This window comes from Toxorhynchites rutilus, unplaced genomic scaffold (assembly GCF_029784135.1).
Source record: "Toxorhynchites rutilus septentrionalis strain SRP unplaced genomic scaffold, ASM2978413v1 HiC_scaffold_4, whole genome shotgun sequence".
NCBI classification, from domain to species: Eukaryota; Metazoa; Arthropoda; class Insecta; order Diptera; family Culicidae; genus Toxorhynchites; species Toxorhynchites rutilus.
Window position 1 is genome coordinate 342462 of NW_026599982.1, and position 15817 is coordinate 358278.

Consider the following 15817-nt stretch of genomic DNA (forward strand, 5'->3'; position numbering starts at 1 on the left):
CATAAACCAGAACAAGTGTTTAACCTAGACGAAACATGGCTTTATTGGAAGCGAATGCCAGATCGCACGTACATTTTTTTTCTGCGCCTGGTTATCAGGTGTCTAGAGAACGATTAACTTTGCTTCTTGATGCAAATTATCTCTTTTAATATATTTATATATTTGGATGACTAAAGCTAATTTTGAGGATTGTACAGAAGTAAAAAAATATTTGCGAGACAATAACTTAAACATGGCTTTGCTAATTTTGGATAATGCACCAGGGCATCCTATTAATTTATCCGAACTAGTCTTCAGATTTAAGCCATTTAAAAAAATATGTATGTATACAAACATATATTTCATTTAACATGAAGTTGTTTTCGTATTTGATGGTTTTTGGAGTCTGTTATTATTTTACGTTTGAGGAGTGCGAATGTATTATTAGAGAGAATAAATGATATCGATGCAGAATGTTCTGAAGATGATCAGGAAATTCTGGATATGGAAAACGACAATACGGAAAATTATGATCCATTTGAAACCGACTCGAACACCGATGAGAACGAAGAGAATATTTCGAACGTACGTAGACGACGAAAGAGCAGGAGATTTTTAGTTAGTTCCGATAGTGAGAATGAGGAAGAGGCAAGCGAAATTCGATGGACGGAACTGTTTGGCAGGAAGTAAAAATAGGGTCTAATCCTGGAAGAGCACCTGGTCATAATATTTTTAGGGAAACATCAGGTCCGACTGGGTACAGTAAACGTAATATTATGAAAGGCGAAGTTAGGACGGCATTTTGTGTGATAATTGATAAGAATATAATCGAACTTATAAGAAAGTGCACACAGGCAGAGGCATTTAGAGTGTTGGGATATAAATGGGAACTGTCTACTGCAAAGTTGTATGCATTTTTTGCAATTCTGTATGCACGCGGCGCATATGAGGCTAAGAATATAGATATAGCACTTCTGTGGAATAAAAAGTGGGGCCCGCCTTTTTTCTCAAATACTATGAGTAGACATGACTTTACGGAGATTATGAGATTTATTCGATTTGACGACAGAAATCAACGAAGCCAACGGTTACAAACTGATAAATTCGCTATGATTTCCGAAGTTTGGTACAAGTTTATTTACAACAGTCAAAATTGTTATAAACCAGGACTATACATTACTATTGACGAACAATTGTTTCCAACGAAAGCAAGGTCACTCAATACATGCCCAATAAACCGGACAAATTTGGTATAAAATTTTGGTTAGCATCCGATGTACGCAGAAAATATATAATAAACGGCTTTCCATATTTGGGAAAAGATGAAAGTAGAGTACCCTCAGTTCCTCTTGGAGAGTTTGTCACTATGAAATTAGCAGAACCGTATGTAGGATGTGGAAGAAATATAACCACAGACAACTTTTTTACAAGCCTACCTTTAGCAACAAAACTTTTAGCAAAAAAAACTACGATTGTTGGAACAATTAGAGCAAATAGGAAAGAGCTACCAAAACTAGCAAAACTGAAAAACGACGACATGGCACTTTTCTCAAGCAAATTCTATCGCTCAAATAATTGTATGTTGACAATTTACAAAGCCAAACCAAGAAAGAAAGTTTTAATTCTCAGTTCAATGCACAACTCCGTACAAGTTGAAGAAAACGACACCCGAACACCGGAGACAATTCAATTGTATAATAGCACCAAATTTGGCGTAGATGTGACCGATCAAATGGCCAGAAATTATTCGGTAAAATCTAAATCTCGGAGATGGCCTTTGCAAGTATTTTTTAATATCTTGGATTTAGCCGGGATAAATGCATGGGTGTTATATAAAGAAACTGCGGGAGGAGAAATTACAAGACAGGAATTTCTATTCCAATTGGCAGAAGAACTTGCCATCGAATATCAACGAGAGCTCGGCAAAGAAAATCAACCAATACCCATCGCAAGTACAAGTACAGGTTCTCGTGAACGGAAAACATGTCAGATAAGGTATTGTAAAGATAATAAGACGAACAAAATCTGTCTAAAATGTAAAAAGTACGTATGCGGAAAATGTACAGTTGAGAAGCCCATTTGTAAAAAATGCGACGAAAAAGAATGAAATGTAGATTATGTACTCTTGAATAAAAGAAAATATATTTTTATACTGGTAAACTGGCTATTGGTCTGCATTCAATATTGAAAAATATAAGTTGTGGAAGACAGGTCATTTGACCGGTCGCGGTAGGAATAGGTATACGTGAAGTGTCGGTAGGAATAGTGTTAAACAATCTTTGGTTTTTAAATTACAAGATACGAATCAACAAATTAGAAGAATAAAAAAAAATTATTGTTCTATTGTACATACCTTTCAATTCATCGACAACAGACGTGCTTTCATTGCTAGACAACGTATTTCCAGTATCAGAATTCTTTTGTTTTAAGCCTGTTTGTTGTGAAGGAACGTCATTTCGAATGGCTGAATTTTGTGAGATATCGTCTAAAGATTTCTGGATGCAATCACCTGAAAATATACATGAGGGTAAAAAAGTATTACCAAAAAAGTAATAACCAAAAACAAAAATACAACAATGGTATGTAAACTACACTCAAGAATTTGGCAAAGGAAGAAAGTTTTTCAAACTGCAGACAGGGATTAATTCGAAATCTTGGTTCCATAACCTGCCACTAACCAACACCGAGATAAGAACCCTAAACCGTCTACTGGCCGGACACGATTATTCTCCATTCTGGCTGAGCAAGATGAAAATTAAAGATGAGTTCTACTGCCAGCTTTGCGACTGCCTTAACACATCAGAACACATAATTTTCAACTGTATTAACTACGTAACACACAGCGACAAACACAACCTTGACAAATATTTCTCAATCCAAGATGCTTTTGACGACAAAAACATTGATACTCTGAAAAACATTTGTAAATTTCTCAAAGAAATCGAAATGAAAATCTAAACCGCTCTTTGCACCTTTTGACAAGACTTTCGTCATAATAACAAAATAAACAAAAGCTACTCCCAATGAAAAACTGACTGGCGTTATAGCAAGCAAGGCGCCTAGAAGTATATACTAAGGTGGGCCAACTTGCTATAACCACTCTTCAGCCATCTTGAAAGTCTACTGTGTTTTGTTTGTAAACGAAACACAATACGCTATTGCTGAAGCTCGCTCGTGATCAGTCTATCTCTTTCACGCTACAAGCAAATAATTCCCCTTCTACTTTCTTCCGTGCTGTTTTCATATACCGCTCCCCTAACCAACTTAGTGGCGAAACGGCCTCACCTAGTACCATAGACCCGTCTTGATAGCAAGTATGCTGTGCCATTTGACAGTGGGGATTGTCAAAGTCCCACGATTTAGAAGAAGAAGAAGAAGAAGAAGAAGAAGAAGTCGAACGGGTTACAAAATGCATTATTTTGCCAATTTCAACCCGTTGGAGAGCATATTCGAACATATTCGTTGGCCGAGGCATTTTGATGTAATGTAATACTTTTCCGTTTACTATTTTTGAAAGCATAGGCCGTGGCAGTGTTCCGAGCTCTGCAATACAATTTTCTTACCCAATGTTAAAGTTGCTTAAAATTACATTATACACCCATTAAACGTAAAAATAATAATTGTATTGATATCAATAAAATTTTATTCTATTGATTTTCATGACATGAAACGCTATGACTAAGGAATAACATTTTATTGAGTAGTTTTTATAGCTGTCGCTAGTACTAGTACTAGCACAATGTCGCTAGTACTAGCACAATGTCGCTAGTACTAGCACAATGTCGCATAGACAAGAATTTTTACATTTTCCGGAATTTTTGCAAAAAGGGACTGCATAATAATTATGAAGAAGGTTGGCGATACAACCGAGCCTTGGGGAATTCCCCTTTCTTGGATTTTCAATGAAGATTTTGTGTTGTTGACTATGGCTCTGAGTTCTATTTTCTAGGAAACTTTTCACATAGAAACCTAGTCTTCCACGGATCACCCAGTCGAAGAGACTCTTCAATACTGGATATCTCCATGCTGATCAAATGCTTTACTTAGATAAAGTGATGCCACATCTGCGTGGTGATCTTTCTCAATAACGTCATGTACAATAGCCTGTAATTCTTCGAGGTGATCTTCTGTGCATTTTCCCGCACGAAAAGCGAACTGTCTTGGATCGAGCAGCTTATTAGACTCTAAAAAGGTCTTTAGGCGTCGATTTACTATCCTTTCTAGAACTTTTCCAACACAACTCAAAAGAGTCGAAAATTGTATAGAAGATGTTGGTTTTGACTACGTCTTTCATTTCTGTACCGGGGTACCTAACAAGTTCAAAGTTTCTAAAACAAGAGAGTGACGCTGGACTGCAAGGTTTTGAACGTTAATACCTCTTTACCGGCTGGATGGAGTGGTAGAATAATCACTTCATCCAAGAGATAAAATGTCAACGAATTATATGATTGTCACAAGCAAGCTATTGAAATCATAACAATCTTGCTCATTGATGATGATTGGTGATCGCAATGTGTTCCCGAACACGGTCACAAAATATAGGCACATGAAGAAACCGTGATTTGTTTTGCTCGCTTGCATGAGTGTTTGGGCATTGAGCTTCGTATTACGGAATGGAGGAGTAGGCATGACAATATGGGGTTGCAATAGAAATGAACACACTTTTAAAATCAAAATTATGAATGAGAATTAATTTTCCCAAACCAAATTAGTACTCTATGTAAATGAAAATCACTTTTGCTTGCGAGTAGTGAAGAAATATCATGCAAAAATTGTGTCTCTAGATAATTTTATATTATAATGTTATGTTCTGGTGAGAATATCTGAAAAATCTGAAAATCGTTTAAATTAGGGTCATAACGACGTACGTCTAATAGGTAAATAACACCAAGAAAAAAATTTCATACAAATTTTAGCAATTTAAAACTGCTTTAAGGGCGACTGATAGAGAATAGCTGATCTCATACAAACTAATGTCGTATCCAGATGACACCATTCCACCGTCAACGCGAAATGCAGACATACGCAAGGCGTGAGTACTTTCACTCGCATCGGTTTCTGTTCTGCTTTCGCATGGAACAGTCATGAAAAATTGTTTGCGTATGAATGCGTCCGAGCGAAGTAATATTCGCACCCATTTACGCATTCGGCTTGGTGTTCCCGTGATGTAATCCAATAGCATCAGTTTGGCTTGGTGTTCCCGTGATGTAATCCAATAGCATCAGTTTGGCTTGGTGTTCCCGTGATGTAATCCAATAGCATTTGGATCCAAAAATGGTCCAGTCGGTAATTTTTCCGATCATAGAGAACAAACTCATTGCACCACTGATACGCTCAAAATATTTCAAAAATCCAAATATTTGTCGAGTTGTTATCCAATCAATTTTAGATCGGAACCAATGACGGAGAGGTCGAGAGAGAACGCGGTTTTGGTCATAGAATACGTCAACGGCGATCGCTTCATAAGTTTTCCAACCAGTGCTTTAAACAATCTTTGGTTTTTAAATTACAACATACGAATCAACAAATTAGAAGAATAAAAAAATTGATTGTTCTATTGTACATACCTTTCAATTCATCGACAACAGACATGCTTTCATTGCTAGACAACGTATTTCCAGTATCAGAATTCTTTTGTTTTGAGCCTGTTTGTTGTGAAGGAACGTCATTTCGAATGGCTGAATTTTGTGCGATATCGTCTAAAGATTTCTGGATGCAATCACCTGAAAATATACATGAGGGTAAAAAAGTATTTAATGAAAGTCATAGCCGGAAAATTACTTCATTTAATTAAAAAAAGTTAAGATAATTTAATCACAGTTGTTATCAATAACCTATTACAATGCAAATTGATTGGACAAAACACTTCAGTTTGTTTGTACTCATACATTTAGTTTACACGTTTTGTTTTACTTCTACAACTTTTTCGGACACGTTGCAGAGTTATGCTCACACAAACTGCGTCGTCAATCTAAGGACACACGGGAACTTCCGATCGGACACAATTTTTTCTTCACGCGAATTCTCGGGAAACAAAAACACACTTTTAGGTATAGTCTTTTTCTCTACACAAGCCAAAGGATAACTTCAAAAACATACAGCCCTCGGTTGAGTGCAATTTACGGCTGGAATTTTGCAATCGGCTGACTGCACACAAAAATTTTGAAGGTAGCAACGGAAGCGGGATCGGTTGAGCCAACACGATGTAATCACCTAAGACAAGACGTGACAACTGGCTTCTTACTCTTCTTTCTGCATTTTCTTCGACCAAGTGCTAGATAACAGGGAAGCGAGATGTGAAGGTTGCCAAATGTTATAAAATTTCGGAAGATTATTTTCCCATGAAAAACATGTGTTCTTCGTATCATGTATTTTCTGAGTTGCATAATTTTTTTTGTATTAATCTTCCGACCGAATATCACATATTTTAAACAATAAGTATTTTCCTGTTATTTTGGTATCCAAAAAATAAAATGTGAAGAGATAAAGAAAACTAGAAAACGTAGATTTGATAGTAGGTGTATGATATGTTGACATATATGAATTAAATTCAAAGTTCATTTTATTTATCAAGAGATTACGGGCCTTACCGTTTACACTTCAAGATGAAAACGGAATGGACGACACGCCATGAAATTTCGTTTTACGAGTTAGAGAAAATGATGGGTTTTCAGGTAGAATGAACACTCTTCAAATAGAAATTATGAATGAAAATTAACTTCTCCGTATCATATTAGTGTTGATTGTGAATGGAAAACTTTGCTTTCTTCATTTGGTAAAATAATCTCGTACAAAAATTGTATCTGAAGATAATTTTATATTATAATGAGTAGTTTTAGTGAGAATATCGCAAAGTGTATAGAAAACAGGTCAAGTTAGGGTAAGAAAGACGTTCTTCAAGTAAATAAATAACGCCAAGTAAAAATTTTCATTCAGGTTTTAACAATTTAAAAGTGCCTTCGGGCCGAGTAGTAAGACTTGTTAAAAGCTTATTTCGTTTCCAGATATCGATACCGTATCTCTGTCATCGCGGATAAACTTCAATTCGTTTTTACCGTGGAGTGTATACGGAAATAAGGCCTTATAATTTAACTTTGATATCGTTCAAATACTAACAGTACTGAAATATTGATAAAATCATACATTCCCAAATTATAACATAGCGTTTATTCAGGTTTTTTTTTCTGTAGGTATGTATGGTTTATTCAAGTTCCAATATGATTTTAAATACTTTTCTGCTGCTTTGGTTGTTATTTGTTATTAGATTATAATTATATTGCTAACTGCTTTACGGTTGGAAAATAATTGAATGCTCTTCTCTGTTAGGTCGCTGCTATTATGCTATGCTAGATGGCAAAATAATCCCGAAAAGATGTAGGGTGGAAATTCCGATGCAATGTTTCCTTCTCTTCGGGAACACCGGACGTAATAGAAACGAAAATATACAAAAAAAATCCATTATAGAAATTATCGCTAAATTGAAATGTGAATGCAACAATTATTCAATTTTGAATATATTTGGCAACATATTTATCTTTGTTAATTATTTTACTCATTAGCCAATCAGAAGGCGAGTTGCAAGTGGTCCGAGTTTGACAGAAGTGGTGGTCCGGAATCGGCCCCCTATTGTCATGTCTCGTCTCAGGCTTCGTTTATTGCGATAGTTGCACCGTATTCGTTCGATTAATAATTGATTTCTGTATCGGGGATCACTAGTCACCAATATCTACACAGTAGAATATAAATTGAAGCATTGTTTGTTTACAATGACATAAAGCTGCAAGGTCATCACCTGGTCTTATAGAAGGAGGAAGGAGAATAGAAGGAGTTACAGAGTATTGCTGTACGAATTTTCAAACGCGTTTTTCTCAAAACCATGTTTTTCAATTGGTGGTATCAATATATCAGGATCTACTCGACCGATTTGGCTGATATTTTTTATCAGCATTTAAAAATTAATTATCTAAAGCGTTACATGCCGTTTTGACGTAGAACTACGTCTTTCATTAAGGGTGCCAAATCAGAAAACAAGTCACGTTTTTATGAAATAAAGTTAATGTTAATAACTATTTTTGCCGCGAACAGATTTTGGCGATTTACATACTAAACGAATCGGAAATTCCCTAAGATTTGTTTAATATGCTATACATTGGAATCTCCTGGTTTGTAAATGGTTAAAATTCATGAAAACTTTAAGCGTTTTCATTTTTCCTTACATTTGTTCTGTCCATTTGCGTGCTTTCCAGAACAGAGCTGTCAATAACGAGCATTGAAGGGGAAATCGTAGGATTTAAAGTCTCCGCGAACAGAGGAAAAGAAGAAGATTGAAGGGGAACACTTGCCTAGAGTATAAACAGTGGATCTCGCTGAGGCAAACTTTTATCATTCCACTCCGACCGTCGACAGAGACGGACGTGTTTGGAGCTCCATTCATTACCTGATTTTTAAAAAGCTATTTATTTCTCTTTTCAGATTGTCTAACTGCGATTCATCAACTACCTGTCTGCCCTTGAGGACTACAACAATGGGGAAAACCCGGTCAACCGACCCAGGCATACCACATGGCACCAACAAACGACATCGATCGGACACCGGCAAGGAGCCAATATTAGAAAGAAACCGCTATGCTTTATTGGATGGCCATACCGAGGAGGAACCAACTACCGAGAAAGTAAATGTAGAGAAAAAGGTGAAAGTACCACCTTATTTTACAACATCGAGAGATATAGGAACTTTGAGGTCTGAACTGCTGGCGCTGAAATTGCAGCCAGTTTTTAAAATATGCAGCATCGGGATTAAAATCACTAGTCCCAACCTGGAGCAATATAAAATAATTGGATCATACCTGAAATCAAAAAATCATGAGTTTTACACTCACGATACGCAGTCTGAAAAACCATTTAAGGTGGTGTTGCGAGGTCTTCCTGCTATACAATATTCAGCCGTTAGCTGTATATCGGATGACTAGGCATAAAACGCCAGACAATGGGTATTCCAATGTTTTGTACCTGATCCACTTCAAGAAAGGATCAGCCAACATAACTCGCATAAGAGAAATCAGTGAGATCTTCAACATCTCGGTACAATGGGACCGATACAAACCTCAACATCGGGATGTAACGCAATGTTCAAATTGCCTTGGTTTCGGACACGGAACAAGAAACTGTCACATGAAAACTCGTTGTGGCAAGTGTGCTGCTGACCACCTAACAAGCACTTGCAGCCTTCCAGAAAAAGAACCTCGCAAATGCGTTAACTGTGGCGAAAGTCACCAAGCCACCAGCCGTAGCTGCACAAAACGTGCGGATTTTAAACGTATCTGGAAGCAAGCTACTGATAAAACACAGAATAGGAAGAAGGTTCCAGAATTTACTGACAAAGAGTTCCCTTCAATGGTTTCTCGCACGATTCCTGTTCTTCCTCCTCTTCCACTTCCTACAGGTCGCCCCCAAACGGCCTCTTCTAGCGAAAAGCCAAAAAAGGAGCAACCGAGCTATAGTAAGGTTGCAGCTATTGGTTTATCACCTACACCAAAACCTTCACCTCATTCCTCTTCTACTGAGGAGCTTTATAGCATGCAAGAACTTGCAACCCTGTTCTTGAACTAGATCGACAGACTAGAAGTTGTCGCAACCAACAGGAACAAGTACAAGTTATGCTACATTTTTATTATAACCATGGATCGGTCATCTCTAAGGCTAATTAATTGGAATGCCTGCTCTCTTAAGAGTAAGCTTATCGAGTTCACTGACTTCCTGGTGACAAACAGCATCGACGTAGCTATCGTTACTGAGACGCATCTTAAACCGAATATTAATATTCGAGTCCCGAATTATCGTCTATTGAGAATGGATCGTGCTGGTTCTGGTGGAGGAGGTGTTGCCTTAGCCATCAGAAATAACATCAGATATCGACTTTTGCCGTGTCTGAAACTCAACATCATCGAAGCTATTGGGGCGGAAATCACAACATCGATTGGGTCTATTATCGTGATTGCGGTCTACTATCCCAAACAGACGTCAATCAGAGATGGCTCAGCGTTGCTTCTTAAAAACGATATCATCAAGCTAACACGAAGGCAGTCGAAATACGTCATCGGCGGGGACATTAATGCTCGACATCAGTCCTGGGGAAACCAAAGGAGGAATCAATATGGAGTGACTCTAAATGATGATCTACAGTGTGGGCGCTACAGGATTCTTAGTCCAGCGACCCCCACTCGCATTTCTCGTTCTGGAGTACATTCCATAATTGATTTCTTCATTACCAACATGGATCGCCACATCGGTGATCCTACACACTTTTAGGTATAGTCTTTTTCTCTACACAAGCCAAAGGATAACTTCAAAAACATACAGCCCTCGGTTGAGTGCAATTTACGGCTGGAATTTTGCAATCGGCTGACTGCACACAAAAATTTTGAAGGTAGCAACGGAAGCGGGATCGGTTGAGCCAACACGATGTAATCACCTAAGACAAGACGTGACAACTGGCTTCTTACTCTTCTTTCTGCATTTTCTTCGACCAAGTGCTAGATAACAGGGAAGCGAGATGTGAAGGTTGCCAAATGTTATAAAATTTCGGAAGATTATTTTCCCATGAAAAACATGTGTTCTTCGTATCATGTATTTTCTGAGTTGCATAATTTTTTTTGTATTAATCTTCCGACCGAATATCACATATTTTAAACAATAAGTATTTTCCTGTTATTTTGGTATCCAAAAAATAAAATGTGAAGAGATAAAGAAAACTAGAAAACGTAGATTTGATAGTAGGTGTATGATATGTTGACATATATGAATTAAATTCAAAGTTCATTTTATTTATCAAGAGATTACGGGCCTTACCGTTTACACTTCAAGATGAAAACGGAATGGACGACACGCCATGAAATTTCGTTTTACGAGTTAGAGAAAATGATGGGTTTTCAGGTAGAATGAACACTCTTCAAATAGAAATTATGAATGAAAATTAACTTCTCCGTATCATATTAGTGTTGATTGTGAATGGAAAACTTTGCTTTCTTCATTTGGTAAAATAATCTCGTACAAAAATTGTATCTGAAGATAATTTTATATTATAATGAGTAGTTTTAGTGAGAATATCGCAAAGTGTATAGAAAACAGGTCAAGTTAGGGTAAGAAAGACGTTCTTCAAGTAAATAAATAACGCCAAGTAAAAATTTTCATTCAGGTTTTAACAATTTAAAAGTGCCTTCGGGCCGAGTAGTAAGACTTGTTAAAAGCTTATTTCGTTTCCAGATATCGATACCGTATCTCTGTCATCGCGGATAAACTTCAATTCGTTTTTACCGTGGAGTGTATACGGAAATAAGGCCTTATAATTTAACTTTGATATCGTTCAAATACTAACAGTACTGAAATATTGATAAAATCATACATTCCCAAATTATAACATAGCGTTTATTCAGGTTTTTTTTTCTGTAGGTATGTATGGTTTATTCAAGTTCCAATATGATTTTAAATACTTTTCTGCTGCTTTGGTTGTTATTTGTTATTAGATTATAATTATATTGCTAACTGCTTTACGGTTGGAAAATAATTGAATGCTCTTCTCTGTTAGGTCGCTGCTATTATGCTATGCTAGATGGCAAAATAATCCCGAAAAGATGTAGGGTGGAAATTCCGATGCAATGTTTCCTTCTCTTCGGGAACACCGGACGTAATAGAAACGAAAATATACAAAAAAAATCCATTATAGAAATTATCGCTAAATTGAAATGTGAATGCAACAATTATTCAATTTTGAATATATTTGGCAACATATTTATCTTTGTTAATTATTTTACTCATTAGCCAATCAGAAGGCGAGTTGCAAGTGGTCCGAGTTTGACAGAAGTGGTGGTCCGGAATCGGCCCCCTATTGTCATGTCTCGTCTCAGGCTTCGTTTATTGCGATAGTTGCACCGTATTCGTTCGATTAATAATTGATTTCTGTATCGGGGATCACTAGTCACCAATATCTACACAGTAGAATATAAATTGAAGCATTGTTTGTTTACAATGACATAAAGCTGCAAGGTCATCACCTGGTCTTATAGAAGGAGGAAGGAGAATAGAAGGAGTTACAGAGTATTGCTGTACGAATTTTCAAACGCGTTTTTCTCAAAACCATGTTTTTCAATTGGTGGTATCAATATATCAGGATCTACTCGACCGATTTGGCTGATATTTTTTATCAGCATTTAAAAATTAATTATCTAAAGCGTTACATGCCGTTTTGACGTAGAACTACGTCTTTCATTAAGGGTGCCAAATCAGAAAACAAGTCACGTTTTTATGAAATAAAGTTAATGTTAATAACTATTTTTGCCGCGAACAGATTTTGGCGATTTACATACTAAACGAATCGGAAATTCCCTAAGATTTGTTTAATATGCTATACATTGGAATCTCCTGGTTTGTAAATGGTTAAAATTCATGAAAACTTTAAGCGTTTTCATTTTTCCTTACATTTGTTCTGTCCATTTGCGTGCTTTCCAGAACAGAGCTGTCAATAACGAGCATTGAAGGGGAAATCGTAGGATTTAAAGTCTCCGCGAACAGAGGAAAAGAAGAAGATTGAAGGGGAACACTTGCCTAGAGTATAAACAGTGGATCTCGCTGAGGCAAACTTTTATCATTCCACTCCGACCGTCGACAGAGACGGACGTGTTTGGAGCTCCATTCATTACCTGATTTTTAAAAAGCTATTTATTTCTCTTTTCAGATTGTCTACCTGCGATTCATCAACTACCTGTCTGCCCTTGAGGACTACAACAATGGGGAAAACCCGGTCAACCGACCCAGGCATACCACATGGCACCAACAAACGACATCGATCGGACACCGGCAAGGAGCCAATATTAGAAAGAAACCGCTATGCTTTATTGGATGGCCATACCGAGGAGGAACCAACTACCGAGAAAGTAAATGTAGAGAAAAAGGTGAAAGTACCACCTTATTTTACAACATCGAGAGATATAGGAACTTTGAGGTCTGAACTGCTGGCGCTGAAATTGCAGCCAGTTTTTAAAATATGCAGCATCGGGATTAAAATCACTAGTCCCAACCTGGAGCAATATAAAATAATTGGATCATACCTGAAATCAAAAAATCATGAGTTTTACACTCACGATACGCAGTCTGAAAAACCATTTAAGGTGGTGTTGCGAGGTCTTCCTGCTATACAATATTCAGCCGTTAGCTGTATATCGGATGACTAGGCATAAAACGCCAGACAATGGGTATTCCAATGTTTTGTACCTGATCCACTTCAAGAAAGGATCAGCCAACATAACTCGCATAAGAGAAATCAGTGAGATCTTCAACATCTCGGTACAATGGGACCGATACAAACCTCAACATCGGGATGTAACGCAATGTTCAAATTGCCTTGGTTTCGGACACGGAACAAGAAACTGTCACATGAAAACTCGTTGTGGCAAGTGTGCTGCTGACCACCTAACAAGCACTTGCAGCCTTCCAGAAAAAGAACCTCGCAAATGCGTTAACTGTGGCGAAAGTCACCAAGCCACCAGCCGTAGCTGCACAAAACGTGCGGATTTTAAACGTATCTGGAAGCAAGCTACTGATAAAACACAGAATAGGAAGAAGGTTCCAGAATTTACTGACAAAGAGTTCCCTTCAATGGTTTCTCGCACGATTCCTGTTCTTCCTCCTCTTCCACTTCCTACAGGTCGCCCCCAAACGGCCTCTTCTAGCGAAAAGCCAAAAAAGGAGCAACCGAGCTATAGTAAGGTTGCAGCTATTGGTTTATCACCTACACCAAAACCTTCACCTCATTCCTCTTCTACTGAGGAGCTTTATAGCATGCAAGAACTTGCAACCCTGTTCTTGAACTAGATCGACAGACTAGAAGTTGTCGCAACCAACAGGAACAAGTACAAGTTATGCTACATTTTTATTATAACCATGGATCGGTCATCTCTAAGGCTAATTAATTGGAATGCCTGCTCTCTTAAGAGTAAGCTTATCGAGTTCACTGACTTCCTGGTGACAAACAGCATCGACGTAGCTATCGTTACTGAGACGCATCTTAAACCGAATATTAATATTCGAGTCCCGAATTATCGTCTATTGAGAATGGATCGTGCTGGTTCTGGTGGAGGAGGTGTTGCCTTAGCCATCAGAAATAACATCAGATATCGACTTTTGCCGTGTCTGAAACTCAACATCATCGAAGCTATTGGGGCGGAAATCACAACATCGATTGGGTCTATTATCGTGATTGCGGTCTACTATCCCAAACAGACGTCAATCAGAGATGGCTCAGCGTTGCTTCTTAAAAACGATATCATCAAGCTAACACGAAGGCAGTCGAAATACGTCATCGGCGGGGACATTAATGCTCGACATCAGTCCTGGGGAAACCAAAGGAGGAATCAATATGGAGTGACTCTAAATGATGATCTACAGTGTGGGCGCTACAGGATTCTTAGTCCAGCGACCCCCACTCGCATTTCTCGTTCTGGAGTACATTCCATAATTGATTTCTTCATTACCAACATGGATCGCCACATCGGTGATCCTATTGCCCTTAACGAGTTGAGTTCGGATCACTTCCCAGTGATGGTTGAATTGGGAGTGAATGTCGTAGTCAGGAGGCCACAATGTAGACGGGACCATCATCGTGCGAATTGGGTGGAATTCCAGCAGCTTATTGACAACAACATTGATCTCAATCAGCCTCTTGAATCTCCCGAAGATATCGAAGCAACAGTCAGCTCTATTCAAACTGCAGTTATTCAGGCTCGCCAAAACCACATCCCAGAAACGATTCAGGTGAGTGACTCTGTTCAAATTGATTCCATTACTAAACATTTGATTAGGCTTCGGAACCTCTATCGAAGGCAGTACCAACGTACTGGTATTCGAGAGAGGAAACGACAGTATAATCAGTTAACCAAGGTTATCCAGGCCAGAATGATTGATCTCAGTAACAAAAAATTCGCAAAAGATATTAGTAAACTTCCGAATAACTCCAAGCCTTTTTGGAGGCTCGCTAAAATTCTCAAGACCAAGTCTAATCCTATTCCTCCTCTTCTTCAACCTGACAATTCAGAACGATTGATAACACCTGCCGAAAAGGCTAATGCAATTGGCAACCATTTCGCTAGTTCACACAATCTTGGCCAGAACATTACAAGTCCATTTGAAGCTTCGGCGAATGATACTGTAAGGGCTATTGACAATATCCATTCTGTACCTCAAGAGAGTGAAATCATCTCGACTGCAGAGGTTATCTCGGTTATACGCTCGTTGAAGAATATGAAGGCCCCCGGCTTCGACAGTATATTTAACATTGAGTTGAAACATGGCACTTCTTGATGTTGAAAAAGCATTTGATAATGTTTGGCATAATGGTCTCATTTACAAGCTTCAGAACTTTGGTTTTCCTACATACTTGATAAAAATTATAAAAAAATATCTTTCTGATAGAGCGTTCAATGTTTCTATAAACAATATTTCATCAGAGAAATTCATTGTGAATGCAGGTGTTCCTCAAGGATCCATCTTGGGACCAATTCTTTTCAATATCTACACTTCATGCTTGGTTTTAAAGTCTGTGTTAGGGAACATTTTTCGATGAGAACAAAAGTCCCCCTACTTTCATGTATTTGCAATGCCGATTTCCCCAAGGCTGCTTGGTTTTGATGGCTGTGTTAGGGAAACCGTAAATCGGGCCAATCAGAACGATGCAGTTAGGGCGTTTAGATTACGCCTAATATTTTACAGTTATTCAATTGTTTATCTAATGAAAAACAACATTTTGTTAGTTGCGATAGATGCGTAGAAATATTCCCTATCAAGTGATG

General features: G+C 37.9%; 1 protein-coding gene across 2 annotated transcripts in view; it reads right to left on the minus strand.

Moving 5' to 3' along the window:
• LOC129782124 (uncharacterized) overlaps positions 1 to 15817 on the minus strand; it is a 205134-nt gene that overhangs the window by 108342 nt on the left and 80975 nt on the right. For both annotated transcript variants that reach the window (XM_055789532.1, XM_055789531.1), the window contains exon 5: positions 2333 to 2488. In XM_055789532.1, the coding sequence (XP_055645507.1) occupies positions 2333 to 2488 (156 nt within the window). The remainder of the gene's footprint in view (positions 1 to 2332; positions 2489 to 15817) is intronic.